We start from the raw sequence: 17,755 nt of genomic DNA on the forward strand, positions 1-17,755 counted from the left end.
TTTAAAAGTGTAAAATATTTTGTTTAAAAAAAAAAGCAATTTGAAATTTAGTAAAAAAAAAATACAGATAAGAAAATGAGAAAAGGGAATGAGATTTGTACACGAATATTTATCTGATCTGAAAATTCTGGCGGGGGTGTAACTGTGCTTCAGGAGGGGGGGGGGGATGGATTAGCTAGGACCTAACATCTTATCTTCCGAGTACATACGTGGGTAAAAATTGAAAATGAAATCTATTTTATAGGCTAGGCCTTTGTTGGCGGAGATTTATTTGCTTTCTCTTAATATTAGTATTCGGGGGATATAAATAAGAAATACACGTTGACTTCAAATTAGATCACATAAGGTACTTCAAGAAACAGTACCAAAAAAACATTAAATTATTTTTAAAAAATGTCCTGCTTGATTAGGGATGCATTAGGGTTATCATCTATCTATCAGAAGCAGTACTCAAGATTTTGAAAATCTGCAAGTAAAATAAATTACACTTCCGATTATCGGAAATCGCTAAAAAGTTCATACAGAACTACTAATTGATGCAACTTTTATATATGAAATTTCTAAAAACAAAAACCAAAGCTGTAACGGTAATCAAGTTGTTGCCTTCACAGACACACACAGACACACACACACACACAGACACACACAGAGACACACACACAGACACACACAGAGACACACACACAGAGACACACACACAAACACACGCACACACACACATACACACACATACACACACACGGACAAAATTGTATTGTTCAGTTTTTCCGAATCGATTGGCAATAAAAAATACCGAGATTTTTAATAACTCTGGATTTAGAATTTTTGCCCGATTTAAATAAGTCCCCTATACTCCGTGTATGATCAAGTACTGATGTGTATAACGGTGCCAACTGACAAAATTTCATGTGATTTTTGTGCACGATTACAATATTTCTTCTATACTCTGTATGCAAATACGAAAAAGTAACAAAGAGAAATGCTGGTTGGGGATAAGCCAATGCTGTCTGTACACTGTCTGTACACTGTCTGTACACTGTCTGTACACTTTTTGTACTCTGTGCACTGTCTATACCAGGGGTCTCCAAACTTTTCAGCCCGAGGGCCGCATTAACTATCAAATATCAGTTTGGGGGCCAGTTTCTTCCAGGCATCTCTTTGGGGGTGGCGGAGCCCCCCCCCCCTCCCCACCGAAGAACATATACCCCCCACCTCTCCCCCCCTCAACGAAATATAAATTTATAGAAATATATCTAAATTTCAGCGACTCATCCATTGCAATTGAAAAATGGCGAAACTTGCTTGCATTTTTCGCTACTTGAGTCACAATGTTTTCACAAATGTCTGCAAAAAAAACGGGCAATGGTATTTGCACCCAAAGCTACATTTTCAAATTGTTTTGAATTTTCTGGGCAAAGTTCCACAGCCAACTCCAACAAATATTTTTACCGTGGACAAAAAGATCTCCGCGGGCCGGATGAGAGGACCTCGCGGGCCGCATCCGGCCCGCGGGCCGTAGTTTGGAGACCCCTGGTCTATACAATAGCTGTACACTGTACACTGTCTGTACACTGTCTGTACACTGTCTGTACACTGTCTGTACACTGTCTGTACACTGTCTGTACACTGTCTGTACACTGTCTGTACACTGTCTGTACACTGTCTGTACACTGTACACTGTCTGTACACTGTCTGTACACATTCTGTACACTGTCTGTACACTGTACACTGTCTGTACACTGACTGTACACTGTCTGTACACTGAATGTACACTGTCTGTACACTGTCTGTACACTGTCTGTACACTGTACACTGTCTGTACACTGTCTGTACACTGTACACTGACTGTACACTGACTGTACACTGTCTGTACACTGTCTGTACACTGTCTGTACACTGTCTGTACACTGTCTGTATACTGTACACTGACTGTACACTGTCTGTACACTGACTGTACACTGTCTGTACACTGTCTGTACACTGTCTGTACACTGTCTGTACACTGTCTGTACACTGTCTGTACAATATCTGTACACTGTCTGTACACTGTCTGTACACTGTCTGTACAATATCTGCACACTGTCTGTACACTGTCTGTATACTGTACACTGACTGTACACTGTCTGTACACTGTCTGTACACTGTACACTGACTGTACACTGTCTGTACACTGTCTGTACACTGTCTGTACACTGTCTGTACACTGTCTGTACACTGACTGTACACTGTCTGTACACTGTCTGTACACTGTCTGTACACTGTCTGTACACTGTCTGTACACTGTCTGTACACTGTCTGTACACTGTACACTGTCTGTACACTGTCTGTACACTGTACACTGTCTGTACACTGTACACTGTCTGTTCACTGTCTGTACACTGTCTGTACACTGTACACATTCTGCACACTGTCTGTACACTGTCTGTACACTGTCTGTACACTGTCTGTACAATATCTGCACACTGTCTGTACACTGTCTGTATACTGTACACTGACTGTACACTGTCTGTACACTGTCTGTACACTGTACACTGACTGTACACTGTCTGTACACTGTCTGTACACTGTCTGTACACTGTCTGTACACTGTCTGTACACTGTACACTGTCTGTACACTGACTGTACACTGTCTGTTCACTGTCTGTACACTGTCTGTACACTGTCTGTACACTGACTGTACACTGTCTGTTCACTGTCTGTACACTGTCTGTACACTGTACACTGTCTGTACACTGTCTGTACACTGTCTGTACACTGTCTGTTCACTGTCTGTACACTGTCTGTACACTGTACACTGTCTGTACACTGACTGTACACTGTCTGTTCACTGTCTGTACACTGTCTGTACACTGTCTGTACACTGACTGTACACTGTACACTGTCTGTACACTGTCTGTACACTGTCTGTATACTGTCTGTACACATTCTGTACACTGTCTGTACACTGTACACTGTCTGTACACTGACTGTACACTGTCTGTACACTGTCTGTACACTGTCTGTACACTGTCTGTACACTGTCAGTACACTGTCTGTACACTGCCTGTACACTGCCTGTACACTGTCTGTACACTGTCTGTACACTGTCTGTACACTGTCTGTACACTGTCTGTACAATATCTGCACACTGTCAGTACACTGTCTGTACACTGTCTGTACACTGTCTGTATACTGTACACTGTCTGTACACTGTCTGTACAATATCTGCACACTGTCTGTACACTGTCTGTACACTGTCTGTACACTGTACACTGACTGTACACTGTCTGTACACTGTCTGTACACTGTCTGTACACTGTCTGTACACTGTCTGTTCACTGTCTGTACACTGTCTGTACACTGTACACTGACTGTACACTCTCTGTACACTGCCTGTACACTGACTGTACACTGTCTGTACACTGTACACTGACTGTACACTCTCTGTACACTGTCTGTACACTGACTGTACACTGTCTGTACACTGTCTGTACACTGTCTGTACACTGACTGTACACTGTCTGTACACTGTCTGTACACTGTACACTGACTTACACTGTCTGTATACTGTACACTGACTGTACACTGTCTGTACACTGTCTGTACACTGTACACTGACTGTACACTGTCTGTATACTGTACACTGACTGTACACTGTCTGTACACTGTCTGTATACTGTACACTGACTGTACACTGTCTGTACACTGTACACTGACTGTACACTGTCTGTACACTGTCTGTACACTGTCTGTTCACTGTCTGTACACTGTCTGTACACTGTCTGTACACTGTCTGTACACTGTCTGTACACTGTCTGTACACTGTCTGTACACTGTCTGTACACTGTCTGTATACTGTCTGTATACTGTACACTGTCTGTACACTGTCTGTACACTGTCTGTACACTGTCTGTACACTGTCTGTACACTGTCTGTACACTGTCTGTATACTGTCTGTATACTGTACACTGTCTGTACACTGTCTGTACACTGTCTGTACACTGTCTGTACACTGTCTGTACACTGTCTGTACACTGTCTGTATACTGTCTGTATACTGTACACTGTCTGTACACTGCCTGTACACTGTCTGTACACTGTCTGTACACTGTCTGTATACTGTCTGTATACTGTACACTGTCTGTACACTGTCTGTACACTGCCTGTACACTGTCTGTACACTGTCTGTACACTGTACACTGTCTGTACACTGTCTGTACACTGTACACTGACTGTACACTGTCTGTACACTGTACACTGTCTGTACACTGTCTGTACACTGTCTGTACACTGTCTGTACACTGTCTGTACACTGTCTGTACACTGTCTGTATACTGTCTGTACACTGTCTGTACACTGTCTGTACACTGTCTGTACACTGACTGTACACTGTCTGTACACTGTCTGTACACTGTCTGTACACTGTCTGTACACTGTCTGTATACCGTGTGATTATCGGCGTCAAGTGATATCAAACTCTCGAACTGACCAGAAACACGAGCTAGCCAATCATCTTTATGTACAAAGGGAAACAACCCATTAAAGAGATCTTTATATCCAGAGTTATCGCTCTGTCATAGATAGGGGCAGAATGTTTGTAAATATCAAGATAATTGTTTTTGTATTGATTTAATTATGATACTATATCTACATACTAGTTATAAATAGAGACAAGGGTGGATCAAAAAAATCTTATTCAAGTATTTAAATGCAATTATATTTAGTAATACTGTTAATTTTTTGCAGTACTTGTATCTGTCGGTATATATATATATATATATATATATATATATATATATATATATATATATATATATATATATATATATATATATATATATACATATATGAGTTTATCAGTATTGTTTATTGCAACAGAAACTAGTAACACAAATTTCTATTCATTTATCATTATGCTATAATTTAAAACAAACAGTATTTATAAATGATGTTTTTTTTTCATTTTTAATAGATCATACACTCATAAAACATTCATTGAGATATTTACTTATCAGTTTAACACACGCTGAATGTACACAATTCCGCAAGGTTCGTCTCATTCGCTTACAACATTTTGTTTCTCTCCTACCAGCTTTAGTTTGTGTTTGCTGTTTTGAATTTCCCTTCGGTTTGAGATCCGTTTTCTGTCTGGGTTTTGAACCCTGCCGGTGAAATACTTCTCCAAGAAATCCCGAGCCTATGACTGAAAAATCTAAAGTGTGATACAATTTTTAATGTTGGACGTTAAACTAATGAATGTACAGACCAAATCTAACCCTCTAGATGTTTATTCTGGGTTCCACGATCTCAGTAAAAAAAATTTCCCAGGACAAATAATCTAAAGGACAAATGATCTCACAGCAAATATTTTTGTATTTAGAATGATTTATGTCGATCCGTACAGTTTTTATTTACTGTCACACCTTTTATTTAAAAGGTTTGTCTTATTACCTTAAACATTTTAAAATTACTATTAATAATAAAATATTCAATGATTAAAACTAGTTTTCGGCAGACGTCGTAGGTAGGCTCGCCCATCAGACCAAACTAGGTGGACACTAACTAGACCAATGAGGATCGCACATCTATTGACATAAGTGCTATGATAACACACCTTTGTAGCAAGGTGGCCGCCCACTTTGTTGGCTGAGACAGGCCTAAGGGGAGAAGACATCCGCTCTCTATGGACAACACAACTATCATATAAAGTTTATACCTATATTTCAGTGAAATGTTCTTATTTAAACGACATTGGTCATGGCGGGGGGGGGGGGGGGTTATTAGTTGCTTTCATGCAAGTTAAGCAGTTTCAGTGATAGACACAGAAGAGACTTCTTTCGCTACATCGCCGAAAGAAATCTGTACTTACAAGAAGTCAGATTGGCGCTAAACAACAGCCAGTAAAGTAAAGTAAATGTTACTTTAGCGTTGATGAATCAATAAAAACAATGGTTTTATCTTTCGAATCTAACAACCCAATTATCTTATTTACTTTCTCGTATATACGAAGTATAGAGAAAGTCTTGTAATCGTGCAAAAAAAAAATCGAGATTTTTACAAATCTCGACGTTTTACACCTCAATTTTGCAATCTTGTCCGTATCTCTGTGTGTCTGTTTGTGTGTGTGTATGTGTGTGTGTGTGTGTGTAAACACGATAACTTGAGTACCGTTACAGCTAGGTTGATGGCATTTCATGTATAAGTATTTTATCAAAATCGTAGATCCTGATCAGCTTTTGAGCGATTTCCGATAACCGGAAGTGGTACTTTTTCTACTTTGAACTTTTCAAAAGCCTATAACTTGAGTACTATTTCAGATAGATACATGAAATTTCACATGTAAGTAAAAGATCTAATTCTCTACCTTCTGTCAAATTTTGAGTAATTTCCGTTGACCGCAATTACTAATTTACGCTATTTCAGATTTCTCAAAAAACGCATGTAAATTTATAAAGTACTAATACGATTGCGCACTATTATGCACATTTTGTTTTGGCGTTCCCTTGGTGCGCAATTCTTTTTTCTATGAGATTCTATTCTATTTTTAAAAGTTTAAGTAATTAAAAATCTTGTCTATATTCCAAGTTATATAAGAATATTCGAGAAAGTTTAGGGGAGATCACCCCCGGTTTATTAAAAAGTGTAACATGTAATTTGAAAATTAATGCGGTATAACATCTGTGACCTGATGTTTATACATGTGGCCAATGTTTGTACCAGTGGCCAAACGTCTTGTTCCTGTAAATATATTTTCCTGTGGATGTGTGCTTCGTTCCAGATATTTACATCTGTGACCTGATGTTTATACATGTGGCCATTGTTTGTACCAGTGGCCAAACGTATTGTTCCTGTAAATATGTGCTTCGTTCCTAGAGCCATAATCTTTGTCACTGTGGGCTAACCGGATGTTCATACATATGACCAGATGTTTGTACCAGTGGCCCAATGTTTTATTCCATTGGTTGGAAATCTTACTGCCGCTTGAATGTCGAGCTAGATTGTTGTGAGTACTGATGCGTATTCAAAGAAGGATTTAAACCGTGTTTGATTAGTGGAATCAGAACTAGTGGTGATAACATTTACACGTGTGATTCTGAGATTACATAAGTAGTGCAAGTAGTGGAGTTAGGACTAGAGGAAATGACATTTATCTGTGTGAATTCTGAGTTGTGTAAATGTAGGTTTGTTACTCACACTTAATTATATGTTTTCTATGAATTAATGTCAGTAACCAAGGTGAATATTTAATTTCCGCATTGAAATGGTACTTTAATTATTTTTGTCTTTTGAACTTGTATTAAAATTCCAGTGATGTTTTCTTGAATATAAAAGGCGGGCCATGTATTATTTGTATTGTTTCTTTTGCTTTCAACATATGAACCTCTGTGACGTCTAATGAAAATAAATAAATGTATTGAACTGTATGTTCATAAGTTTTATTTTTAGCTTAATATTAATGTTGTCTTAGTGTGCAAATAGTTTGCTCAGGTCTGGTATACCTCCTTGTACCAACGAGGGTGCGCGGATAAGTAAATAAGATCACCTCTCGGTAACAAACCCCCCTTACACAAAAATCAACTAGCCACTCCGAGCTTTAAAAAAAAGTCACAAGTAGAGGAAGTAAAATATTTCAAACAGTTAGGCAGCATTGCCTATGACGAAAGAGATTATACCAATGAAATTAAAATACGTATATCTAAAGCCAAGCAAGTGTTTGCAGCCATGCAAAAAAAACACGGCGATTGAGAAAAAATCTCCTCCTAGACTAAATGCAGACTTTTCAAAACTAAAGTACTTAGCGTCCTACTGTATAGTAGCAAATGTTGGAAAGTAACAACCGCCACCAGCAGATAACTGGATTGTTTACAAGGTGTTTGTGAAAGATAAAAGACAACAATTAGCCTAACACCATCTCCAATGATAGACTTTTAGGAAAAGTGAAAATGGATTAATGATTAATGCATTGTGAATACTGGATACATTGCCATTATCGTTATACAACACTTGAAAACAAAAAATCAATTTTCTGATTTATTTTAATGAAACATCCATCGACATGTCAAACTTTCTGAAATTTAATGTTCCAAACATTTCATCTATTCTGAAGACTACATCAGCTGTTATTCATTTTTTTCTTTAACTTACAGAGCAATTCAACCAGAATATTTCAAGTCAAAGCTATTCTGGAGTCATGCCGAGCCTGCATCAGCTGTTATTCATTTTCTTACGTTACAGCGCAAGTTACTTAGAATATCATGAGCATCTGTGAAACGAAAAAAAAATTATTGGATTTTGCAAACTTCGACGTCAAGCTTAAAACAATTTAATCCTAACCTATACTTTTAAATATGCATATCATAGTGTCATTGAGAAATTTAAAAATGAACAGTATCTTTCACTTTGGCAAACTTTACCATGTAGTATAACATTTGATTCACGTAAACCACTGTTTTTGGGGGCGACGAGATGGTAAAATGTGTGATAGATATTATCAGACATATTTTAAGTGTCTAATTTTATCATCGAGCATGACATACTTCACCGTTTACTCACTACAATTTTACTACTTACATTATTCGATTTTACAATGTATAAATTTAACTTTTACAATATTATTTTTACTATTTACAACGTTGTACTTTACTATTTAGAATGTCTAGCTTTAATTAACATCCACAAGTTTCTTACGCGTTATTGAACCGCAATTCCTTTTGCCGGTATTTCGATTGGATAATTCCTGGAAGTTTTGACTGGTAGGTGCTGAGAAGACTAGAGCAATTGACGCCAGCAGAATGGACAGTAGCAGCAGCTTCATGATGTCGATTATGACTTTGGGTCGTCACAAATCTGTGTAAGGAAACAACAAACACAATCTACGTTTGTTTAGGCTTTAAAATAACCACGAAACATCTACTATTTGGATCTTGATTGTACCGGTCTGATAGGTTTGTAACACATATGGTTACCAGCTAGGGGAAGGAAAAATATGAAGTTTTAATTCATTGAGTTGCGGCCCCTGTGGGGTCGTGGTCCTGTTGACTTAGTTGTTTTTTCCGTGCTCTTGTGAGCGATGTTACCTGTGTCCCATGTCATGTGACATGGGACTGTGGGTGGTTTCATGCCTAGCCGTGTCAGTCACACGCACGGCTGCTGTCTGTGGACACGGTGACCAAGATGTAGACCTAATGAAGGTAGTGTAGTTATTTAAATTATGTTTGTTAAAATACTTATTTGTGTATTCCTGCTAGTGCTGCATGTGCACATTAGTTAGGGTGAGTAATAATATAAGTATTTATTTGTAGTACTACTTATTGGTACTTGTTGGCAGTACTGTGTACTGGCCGAAACATATTTTATTGTACCCGTGTATATTGTAGCCTACACGTGGTGTTGTCGTGAATGTAACTTTTTATTTACATTTGTTTTAGGGCTACAGTTTTTTGTTTTCTTGGTTTCCTGTTGCATCAGTATTTTCTCTTTGAAATCGTCGTACTACTGTGTTGCATCGCCGTCATGGCTCGATGCTGTAAATAAAGCGAGTACTTGACAACAACTGTCGGTGTCAGTGTGTTCTTAATCTCAGGGTCAGCCCGTCTTAACCACAACACCTCAGTGGGTAAAAGCATCCCCACTGAGTGAGGGTTACAGGTTTTTAAACAAAGTTTAACTAAAAAGTTTACAAATAGCTTTTTAATTTACATAAGAAATCGAACAATAGTTTGAGAAAATGTAAAATATTATGCTTATACAAAATTCAAAACTTACCACAAATAAAACGTGCGTACAATTTAGTCGAGCTGTGCTTTTGCAGCTTACTCTGGTGCACCCTACAACTCAATTGTGCTGAATCAACGGTTTATATAGCCCAGACTTAAATGGCCCATCATATCACATGATCATGTCACAATTAGGTGATTGAACACCTAACACTATTCAAAATTGCGAAAGAACATAATATAATACCATTTATACATTGGTCTATTGTTGAGAGAAAGTAGATAAAATTGCAATGGGTGGTACTTCATAGGGGTAATGTCGAGGTTGGAATCGGGGTAAACTGGGGTGGGTAGGGGTAGAGGGTTGAGTTAAATGTGTGGGATGGAGGACACGTTGTAGTTTGCTGAAAAGCTGAAAGAGGACAAGATGCGGTTTGTGTATAAGTGTATGATCTTTGGTTGAACAAATCTCCTCATCCTGCAAAACGTTCATACTTTACATACAAAGATGGTTTAAATGAATTTTTCCTTCACGACGCCTGACTGATAGTTCAGTATTTTTCTTCTCTTAAACTAATGTCTCCTTACAACATACATACAACATTCAAGCATTTACTGCTCCACCAAATAGTAATTACTTCAATACATCAGATAAATATTATAAATATCCCCTTCTTCCTAAAAATATCATGACGTTTCCTAAAATCGTCTACTTCATCTAAACATACCTACCTCCTTCTCCAAACATCACCTACTAAATCCAGATATCAACATTCAAAAACATCACCTACTTACAAACTTCTCCGAACATCACCTACTTACAAACTTCTCCACACATCATCTGCTTACAAACTTCTCCAAACATCATCTACTTACAAACTTCTCCAAACATCACCTACTTAGAAACTTCTCCAAACATCAACTACTTACAAACTTCTCCAGACATCATCTACTTACAAACCTCTCCAAGCATCACCTACTGCCCCCAGACAAACCTCTCCAAACATCACCTACTGCTTCCAAATATCGCCAAACTTAAAACAGCATCCATATGTTTCAGACATTGCCTGAAAATAATTATGGCTTGTATCATGACCTATTATTTTTCAAATAACGCTATTATCACTCGTTATTTGATAAATTAATTTCACATAGTTAAAGCTAGGTTGGGACATGTGAGCTTCAATATTTTTAGCAAACCGCCCCAGGTGTTTAATTAGTGTAAAATCTGAAAATTACCAAATAATTTTCGTGTGATTGCAGCCTTATTGAGAGATGTGTGTTGTGCGATAACAAAAGCATTGTGCTCTGCTATAGAGTTTTGTTTTGCCAAGATAGAGTTTTGTTAGAATGTATAGTCATAATTAGCCAAAGTATTTGGCCAGAGTTTTGTTTTTGTTGGCAATTTTTTAAAATACATTATAATATTTTGCACAGCCAAGGATAAAACAAATCGCCGCAAGTGTAAAAACAACAAGCTACTAAAAAGCTACACAAATGTATTTAGAGACGTTAATTAATTTATTGACATATTCGTTGGTTGAAACACCAGTTTAACTTAAAAAGTTCAGAACAATAATTTTATTAATAGTAAAGTTACTCGATACATTTAAGCCTTATTACTTTCACAACAAACATGACTGCTTCCATGGAAGACAATGTTGCCCATCCAAAAGTTTAACGCATTATAAAGCTAAATTTTCTATCGGCTATAGCTTTAACGATACGTCTCTTTGCTACTTAGATTAGGTTCCAACACTATTATTGATTTTCAATAAGATACGCTGGGCAGTTCTTCTAATTTGAGTCTACAGTAAATTTATCTAGTCTAGATCTTGATATTCTGTGTAACCCGCACCCCCTCCCCCGCCTGATGACGCAAATGGTCGTCATCACACGTTATTCAATAAAATAATCTGACCTTGTTAAAACTAGCTTAGGAAATTTGATCTAGAATAATGTAAGTAAATCGTCGCAGGTGTTCTGTTGGTGCGAACTTTAGCATTGCCCAATAATCGTCAAATGTTTTCCAGCTCACCGTGAGGTGTAAACGTGTTTTTGTGTATGAGTACTGAGTCGTGATCTTCATATCTGTTATTTTAACTTAAGACATCGACTGTATTAGGTAGAGAGACTTACTATACAGACATATACATTGCATACAAACTACACGAATTGTATATTACCTGGTAAATCGGAACAGTAAATAACAAAATAATTAAGAACAGAGCGAAGGAGATTTTTTAAAAACCGCAGTAGTATAGAAAGAGTCGAACAAAACAATGTTTGCAAAGCTTTTGTTTAGGGAGTTGATCAGAATATAAAACGTAACTGAATAGAAAAACAAAACAACATAGAACACAATTCAATCAGTAGATAAGCACACCGTTTTGCATGTTTTGCGTGGCACATGAAAACAGAAAAGAAGCTGTTTAAAAATGAGTAACTCAGTTGTTTTATATTTCTGTTGTTTTCTTCAATGTTTATACTAAACACCAAGAAGTGGAATTTGAACCCACGCATATGCCATGAATGCCGAGCGTTAGAACACTCTTCCAGCCCATAAACTTATATTGTAATTAATTTGATTGTATTAGGCTGAAAACTTTAATAAACAAACCAATTTACTTGTTAAAACTTACAAGGTATGTGAATGCATCATGAGTTTAGTTTTAACAATGGATTCGAGGTGTGTCAAGTGAGATTGATACATTGAATATGTTATTGTGCTGATACACGTTATGATTATCGTTTGATATATTGTATGTAAGATAGTACTTGCATCACTGGGTAGGCTCTTTAAATCTTATAGAGACGATTTGCTTATGTCTGTGTTAGGTATTAACTCGGGTTTTTAAATTATGTCTGGGGTGGTATCATTATGTTGGGTTATGTTGTCTGTATTGTGCTTGTGTCTTGATGTATGCTATCTAATGTGGTTTTATTATGTTGGGTTATGTTGCCTGTATTGTGCACGAGTCTTGCTGTATACTGTCTGGTATTATTTCATTATGTTGGGTTATGTTGCCTGTATTGTGCACGAGTCTTGCTGTATACTGTCTGGTATTATTTCATTATGTTGGGTAATGTTGTCTGTATTGTGCACGAGTCTTGCTGTATACTGTCTGGTATTATTTCATTATGTTGGGTAATGTTGTCTGTATTGTGCACGAGTCTTGCTGTATACTGTCTGGTATTATTTCATTATGTTGGGTAATGTTGTCTGTATTGTGCACGAGTCTTGCTGTATACTGTCTGGTATTATTTCTTTATGTTGGGTAATGTTGTCTGTATTGTGCACGAGTCTTGCTGTATACTGTCTGGTATTATTTCATTATGTTGGGTAATGTTGTCTGTATTGTGCACGAGTCTTGCTGTATACTGTCTGGTATTATTTCATTATGTTGGGTAATGTTGTCTGTATTGTGCACGAGTCTTGCTGTATACTGTCTGGTATTATTTCTTTATGTTGGGTAATGTTGTCTGTATTGTGCACGAGTCTTGCTGTATACTGTCTGGTATTATTTCATTATGTTGGGTAATGTTGTCTGTATTGTGCACGAGTCTTGCTGTATACTGTCTGGTATTATTTCATTATGTTGGGTTATGTTGTCTGTATTGTGCTCGTGTCTTGCTGTATACTGTCTGGTATTCTTTCTTTATGTTGGGTTATGTTACTTGTTGTAGGATTTTATTCTGATTGTGGCGTGATCTGAGCTCGTGTTGGTTGCTAAAGTATCTTGGCCTATGTTGTATGTAGTGTTATTTAGGCTTGGGAACTCTGCAGCGAAATGAGTGCTAGTGGTTTCTGTAGGTTTAAGTGGGATTGTGCTGTCCGTGATGGTGTACGGGTTTATGGTGCTTGTAGCGTTATCAACTAAGGTATGATGTGGGCTTATGTTGACTGTAGCGTTATCAACTAAAGTTATCATTTGGGCTTATGTTGCCTGTAGCGTTATCAACTAAGGTATGATGTGGGCTTCTGTTATCTGTAGCGGTAGCAATTAATGTATGATGTGGGCTTATAGTGCCTGTAGCGTTATCATCTAAAATATGATTTGGGCCTCTGTTGGCTGTAGCGTTATCAACTAAAGTATGAGTTGGGCTTCTGTTGCCTGTAGCGTTATCAGTTAAGGTATGATGTGGGCTTATGGTGCCTGTAGCGTTATCAACTAAGGTATGATTTAGGCTTATTTTGCCTGTAGCGTTATCAACTAGTGTATGATGTGGGCTTGTGTTGCCTGTAGCGTTATCCACTAAGGTATGATGTGGGCTTATGGTGCCTGTAGCGTTATCAACTAAGGTATGATTTAGGCTTATTTTGCCTGTAGCGTTATCAACTAGTGTATGATGTGGGCTTGTGTTGCCTGTAGCGTTATCCACTAAAGTATGATGTTGGCTTGTCTGCAGCCTCTGCCTCAGTGCCAAGTTCAACTTCTTCATGCGGGCGCCAGCCAACAAACGACGTCTGGTGAAGTTATCCTCCCATTGCTTGAACTCTAGCCTTGACCTTTGTAGCACCAGCTCTCTATTGGGATACAAACAAAAGTTCAGTTTTCTCTTTACCCAGCGCAGTATCGTTATATACATTTGATTGGCCAGCCTTAGGGATCTACCTTACAACTCTAGACTACACACCAAGGACGTAGTCCTACATTTATTTCTAAATGATAGGTTTTTTTTAAGATATGTGATGCAGAGTCCATTTCCTATTTCTAAAGAAACCAGAAAAGAAAATTGTTTTTCAGAAATTTTAATTAAATTAAAAGAGTTGATAGGAATAACTTTTTACGGAGAGATTGGCCTTTTTAAGACAGGAGACGAGGTTTGGATTGTGGGTACATGCAATGATAAAGATGCTAAAATTGTATGACTACATACAGCCTGAAGTTATAATGTAGATCTATTGAGCTAAGGATTTGTAAGGCTAAAGGGAAGACGTACCTCATTTTGAATGCGGTCTCCCATTCCCGCTTCTCCTCTGCAGTTTCTGTCATGAAAAGTTCATCAGCATCCAGTTCTGAGTACTCTTTGTTGCCTCCCATATTATATGCTTATGTCCTTTGCTCAATGTAGATTTTTAGCGTGCTGGTATCTTTTATACATATATATATATATATATATATATATATATATATATATATATATATATATATATATATATATATATATATATATATGAGCAATACCCTGTTTATGACTATCTCAGAAAGTAAATATTTGTTTTCTTTCCAAAATGATATTAAAAAATAGTCTTTTCGGAATATAATTTACGACAATATAGCTCAGTTTAGCATATAACATCGCTTAACTAATGAACTCAGTGCACATTCATCTGCACATTTAACCAATGTACTTTTATAGCCTACACAGTGACAAATCTTAGCAAGTAAGATACACATTTTTACAATTATTTACTTACCTAATACCACACATTAACACGAACACACGTTTCAGTAAATCCACGGAAACATATTTTAATGAGTTTATATTTAAAACAACACACTAACACGTTAAATACACACTTGAAGTTGTATGTTATATGTCACGATTTATCTAAGTTACTACTCGGTAAAGAATTTACCAAAGAGCAGCTAACTCGTGTATAATAAAAACAGATCTCCCACCCTGCTAGTATTAACATTGGTTTAGTTCCTTAGTGTCCCCTTTGAAACAATCACGGCTATCGATTTACCCCCCGAACTTAATTAAAAACTTTTGTGTGGTTGCAAGTTCATTGTCTGGTCACGGACGCTACAAAAGCTTATTGATTTTAACTTGTTCCACAGCCAGTTTAGCTGCGTGTAATGTTTAGTGCTCTTCTGAAACAAAACAAAAAACGTAAACGTTCGCAGGCCTAGATGAGGCTTTTGAAAGAGCCGGCATTGACAAAGTTAAGCTGATCTAAAGACAAATATAATAAAATAGACTAAACTCTAGAGATTGTCTCTATTTGGCTTATTTTATTTAAAAACTGAGTTATATTAAGGTTAGATAGTAGAGGTTTTAAAATTAAACTATTTAGTATTAAGTTTGTGATTTAGAGTTATCTAATTTTTTAATAAATGTTATAGAGTTATGTTGATGTATAAACTCACTATTTTTATCAGATATTTATTCAGTAGCCTCCCTTTGCAAAGACAGCCTCACGACAGCAAACTAACAGAGATTAGCCAGCCGATCCTACACTAGTCTCATATTGTATTATGTATTACCTTTGTTACAAGGTATTGCAGATTCTCAAAAGGTATCAATGAATAACTACTTTATGAACCGTAAAATATTGATTATTGATTGAACGAGCAAACAATAAATGGGTGGTTTGACTATAGGCCTATATATATATATATATATATATATATATATATATATATATATATATATATATATATATATATATATATATATATATATATATATTTATATTTATATATATATGTATATATATATTTATATATTGGCTATGTAAAAATGATATTGATATATACTATATACACTGGCATTGCTAGGTCGGGTGTCACCCGGTGTGGAACCTCATGGAACCCTCACACCACCACCAAAGAAAAAAGTATAGGCTATATATATAAAGGCCTATATTATATAAATATGTATTTGCAATTGGTGTGATCCACCCCCCCCCCTTCCACCCCATATTGCCAATGGCGTGAATTGGTGCACATATCATTTTAATCTACTGAACTTTTTCCCCCTGTAAACTTTGCAGTTAGTATTACCCTAACAGCTTAAAGTAAAGAGGTGTATTTATATTCCGTTATTAATACAGCTAGATGTAGCATTATTTTCTATATCATTAACAGGGTTGTGTCTTGGTGTCATCTATATATTTTGCCTTTTTATGTCTTGGTGTCAACGCCACTTAAATGACATCACTCGGTGCGGTCTGCACCTATATATGTTATAGGCGAAGTGTAAACCTGCAAATTGTTGAATACCTAGGCAATGTGTATAATGCCTGAAATGCATCATAAAAGTATTAAGTACATAAATATTTCATACATTCGCTAGTCATTCTATAAAATAACCAATAGCAAACAGGCAGTGTAAAATAAGCTTTCTCACTTGATCTTTCCAGCACCTTTGTTAGGTTCTTGGTTAGGGTTAGGGAAAGTAAAATGCATTCAAAATGCCATTCTTGTCTTTTCTGCTGCAATAAATAGTAACTAATAACATTTCTGATTCCTTTGTTAGCCCATTTATGATTTACTGTTGTTCACTTTCAATTTTGCCTTTCCTTTTGTGACTGTTTGTTGCTAAAGACTTTTGCAAAATGATCATTTTACACTTTGCATGAGCTGATCTTGTCATTCTATACAACACCTTGTAATTTTATATTATACCTAGGAAAAGTAAATAACAGCACCCATATATCAAACTTTCCCTGAAAATACCAGGGATTTTATACATTGCCTAGGCAATCTATAGAATGCCTCACATACTTTGCCAGTAACATATATACTTTATATATAGCTTAAATATAAATATATATATAAATATAAATATATATATATATATATATATATATATATATATATATATATATATATATATATATATATATATATATATATCGCCTATGTATTAATAGGCTTTATATATTATATATATTATTTTTATATATATATATATATATATATATATATATATATATATATATATATATATATATATATATATATATATATATATATATATATATATTTATATATATATATATATATATATACATATATATATATATATGCCAGGGGTCGGCAACCTGCGGCTCGCGAGTGCAACTCTTTTGGTGTCCAGCTGCGGCTCTTCAGCTCCATGCACAAATATTAATAATCATTTTATTTTATTTTCAAAACTCATTAAAATATTAGTCTGTATCACCCGGTAATAAATGATATAACAATAGATATAAACAATAAACATTTACTATTATATTAGAATATTTAGTTACTCCCTATCTCAGTGTACTTCCTATGACATTGTCCATTCCGAATTGAAACATTCAAGTTCATAGAAACTAATCCAGCTGAGTGTAAAACTGAAAGG

General features: G+C 36.2%; 1 protein-coding gene and 1 long non-coding RNA gene across 2 annotated transcripts; both read right to left on the bottom strand.

Annotated features, from left to right (window-relative positions):
* Nucleotides 1-7,996: 7,996 nt before the first annotated feature.
* On the bottom strand, nt 7,997-9,866 carry LOC131937663 (uncharacterized). Its single transcript, XR_009386245.1, has 3 exons — nt 9,744-9,866; nt 8,667-8,825; nt 7,997-8,241 (listed from the first exon to the last, which is right to left on the bottom strand). It is a non-coding gene; the product is annotated as an uncharacterized LOC131937663 (long non-coding RNA).
* A 3,502-nt stretch (nt 9,867-13,368) lies between these two features.
* On the bottom strand, nt 13,369-15,876 carry LOC131937124 (uncharacterized). Its single transcript, XM_059294356.1, has 5 exons — nt 15,793-15,876; nt 15,117-15,516; nt 14,639-14,789; nt 13,894-14,222; nt 13,369-13,571 (listed from the first exon to the last, which is right to left on the bottom strand). The coding sequence occupies exons 3-5, from the start codon at nt 14,737-14,739 to the stop codon at nt 13,369-13,371; spliced, it is 633 nt and encodes a 210-aa protein (XP_059150339.1). The 5' UTR covers nt 14,740-14,789; nt 15,117-15,516; nt 15,793-15,876.
* Nucleotides 15,877-17,755: the final 1,879 nt, after the last annotated feature.

Source organism: Physella acuta, unplaced genomic scaffold (genome assembly GCF_028476545.2).
Source record: "Physella acuta isolate Inbredline_101_S28 unplaced genomic scaffold, ASM2847654v3 ptg000006l, whole genome shotgun sequence".
Classification (NCBI taxonomy): domain Eukaryota; kingdom Metazoa; phylum Mollusca; class Gastropoda; family Physidae; genus Physella; species Physella acuta.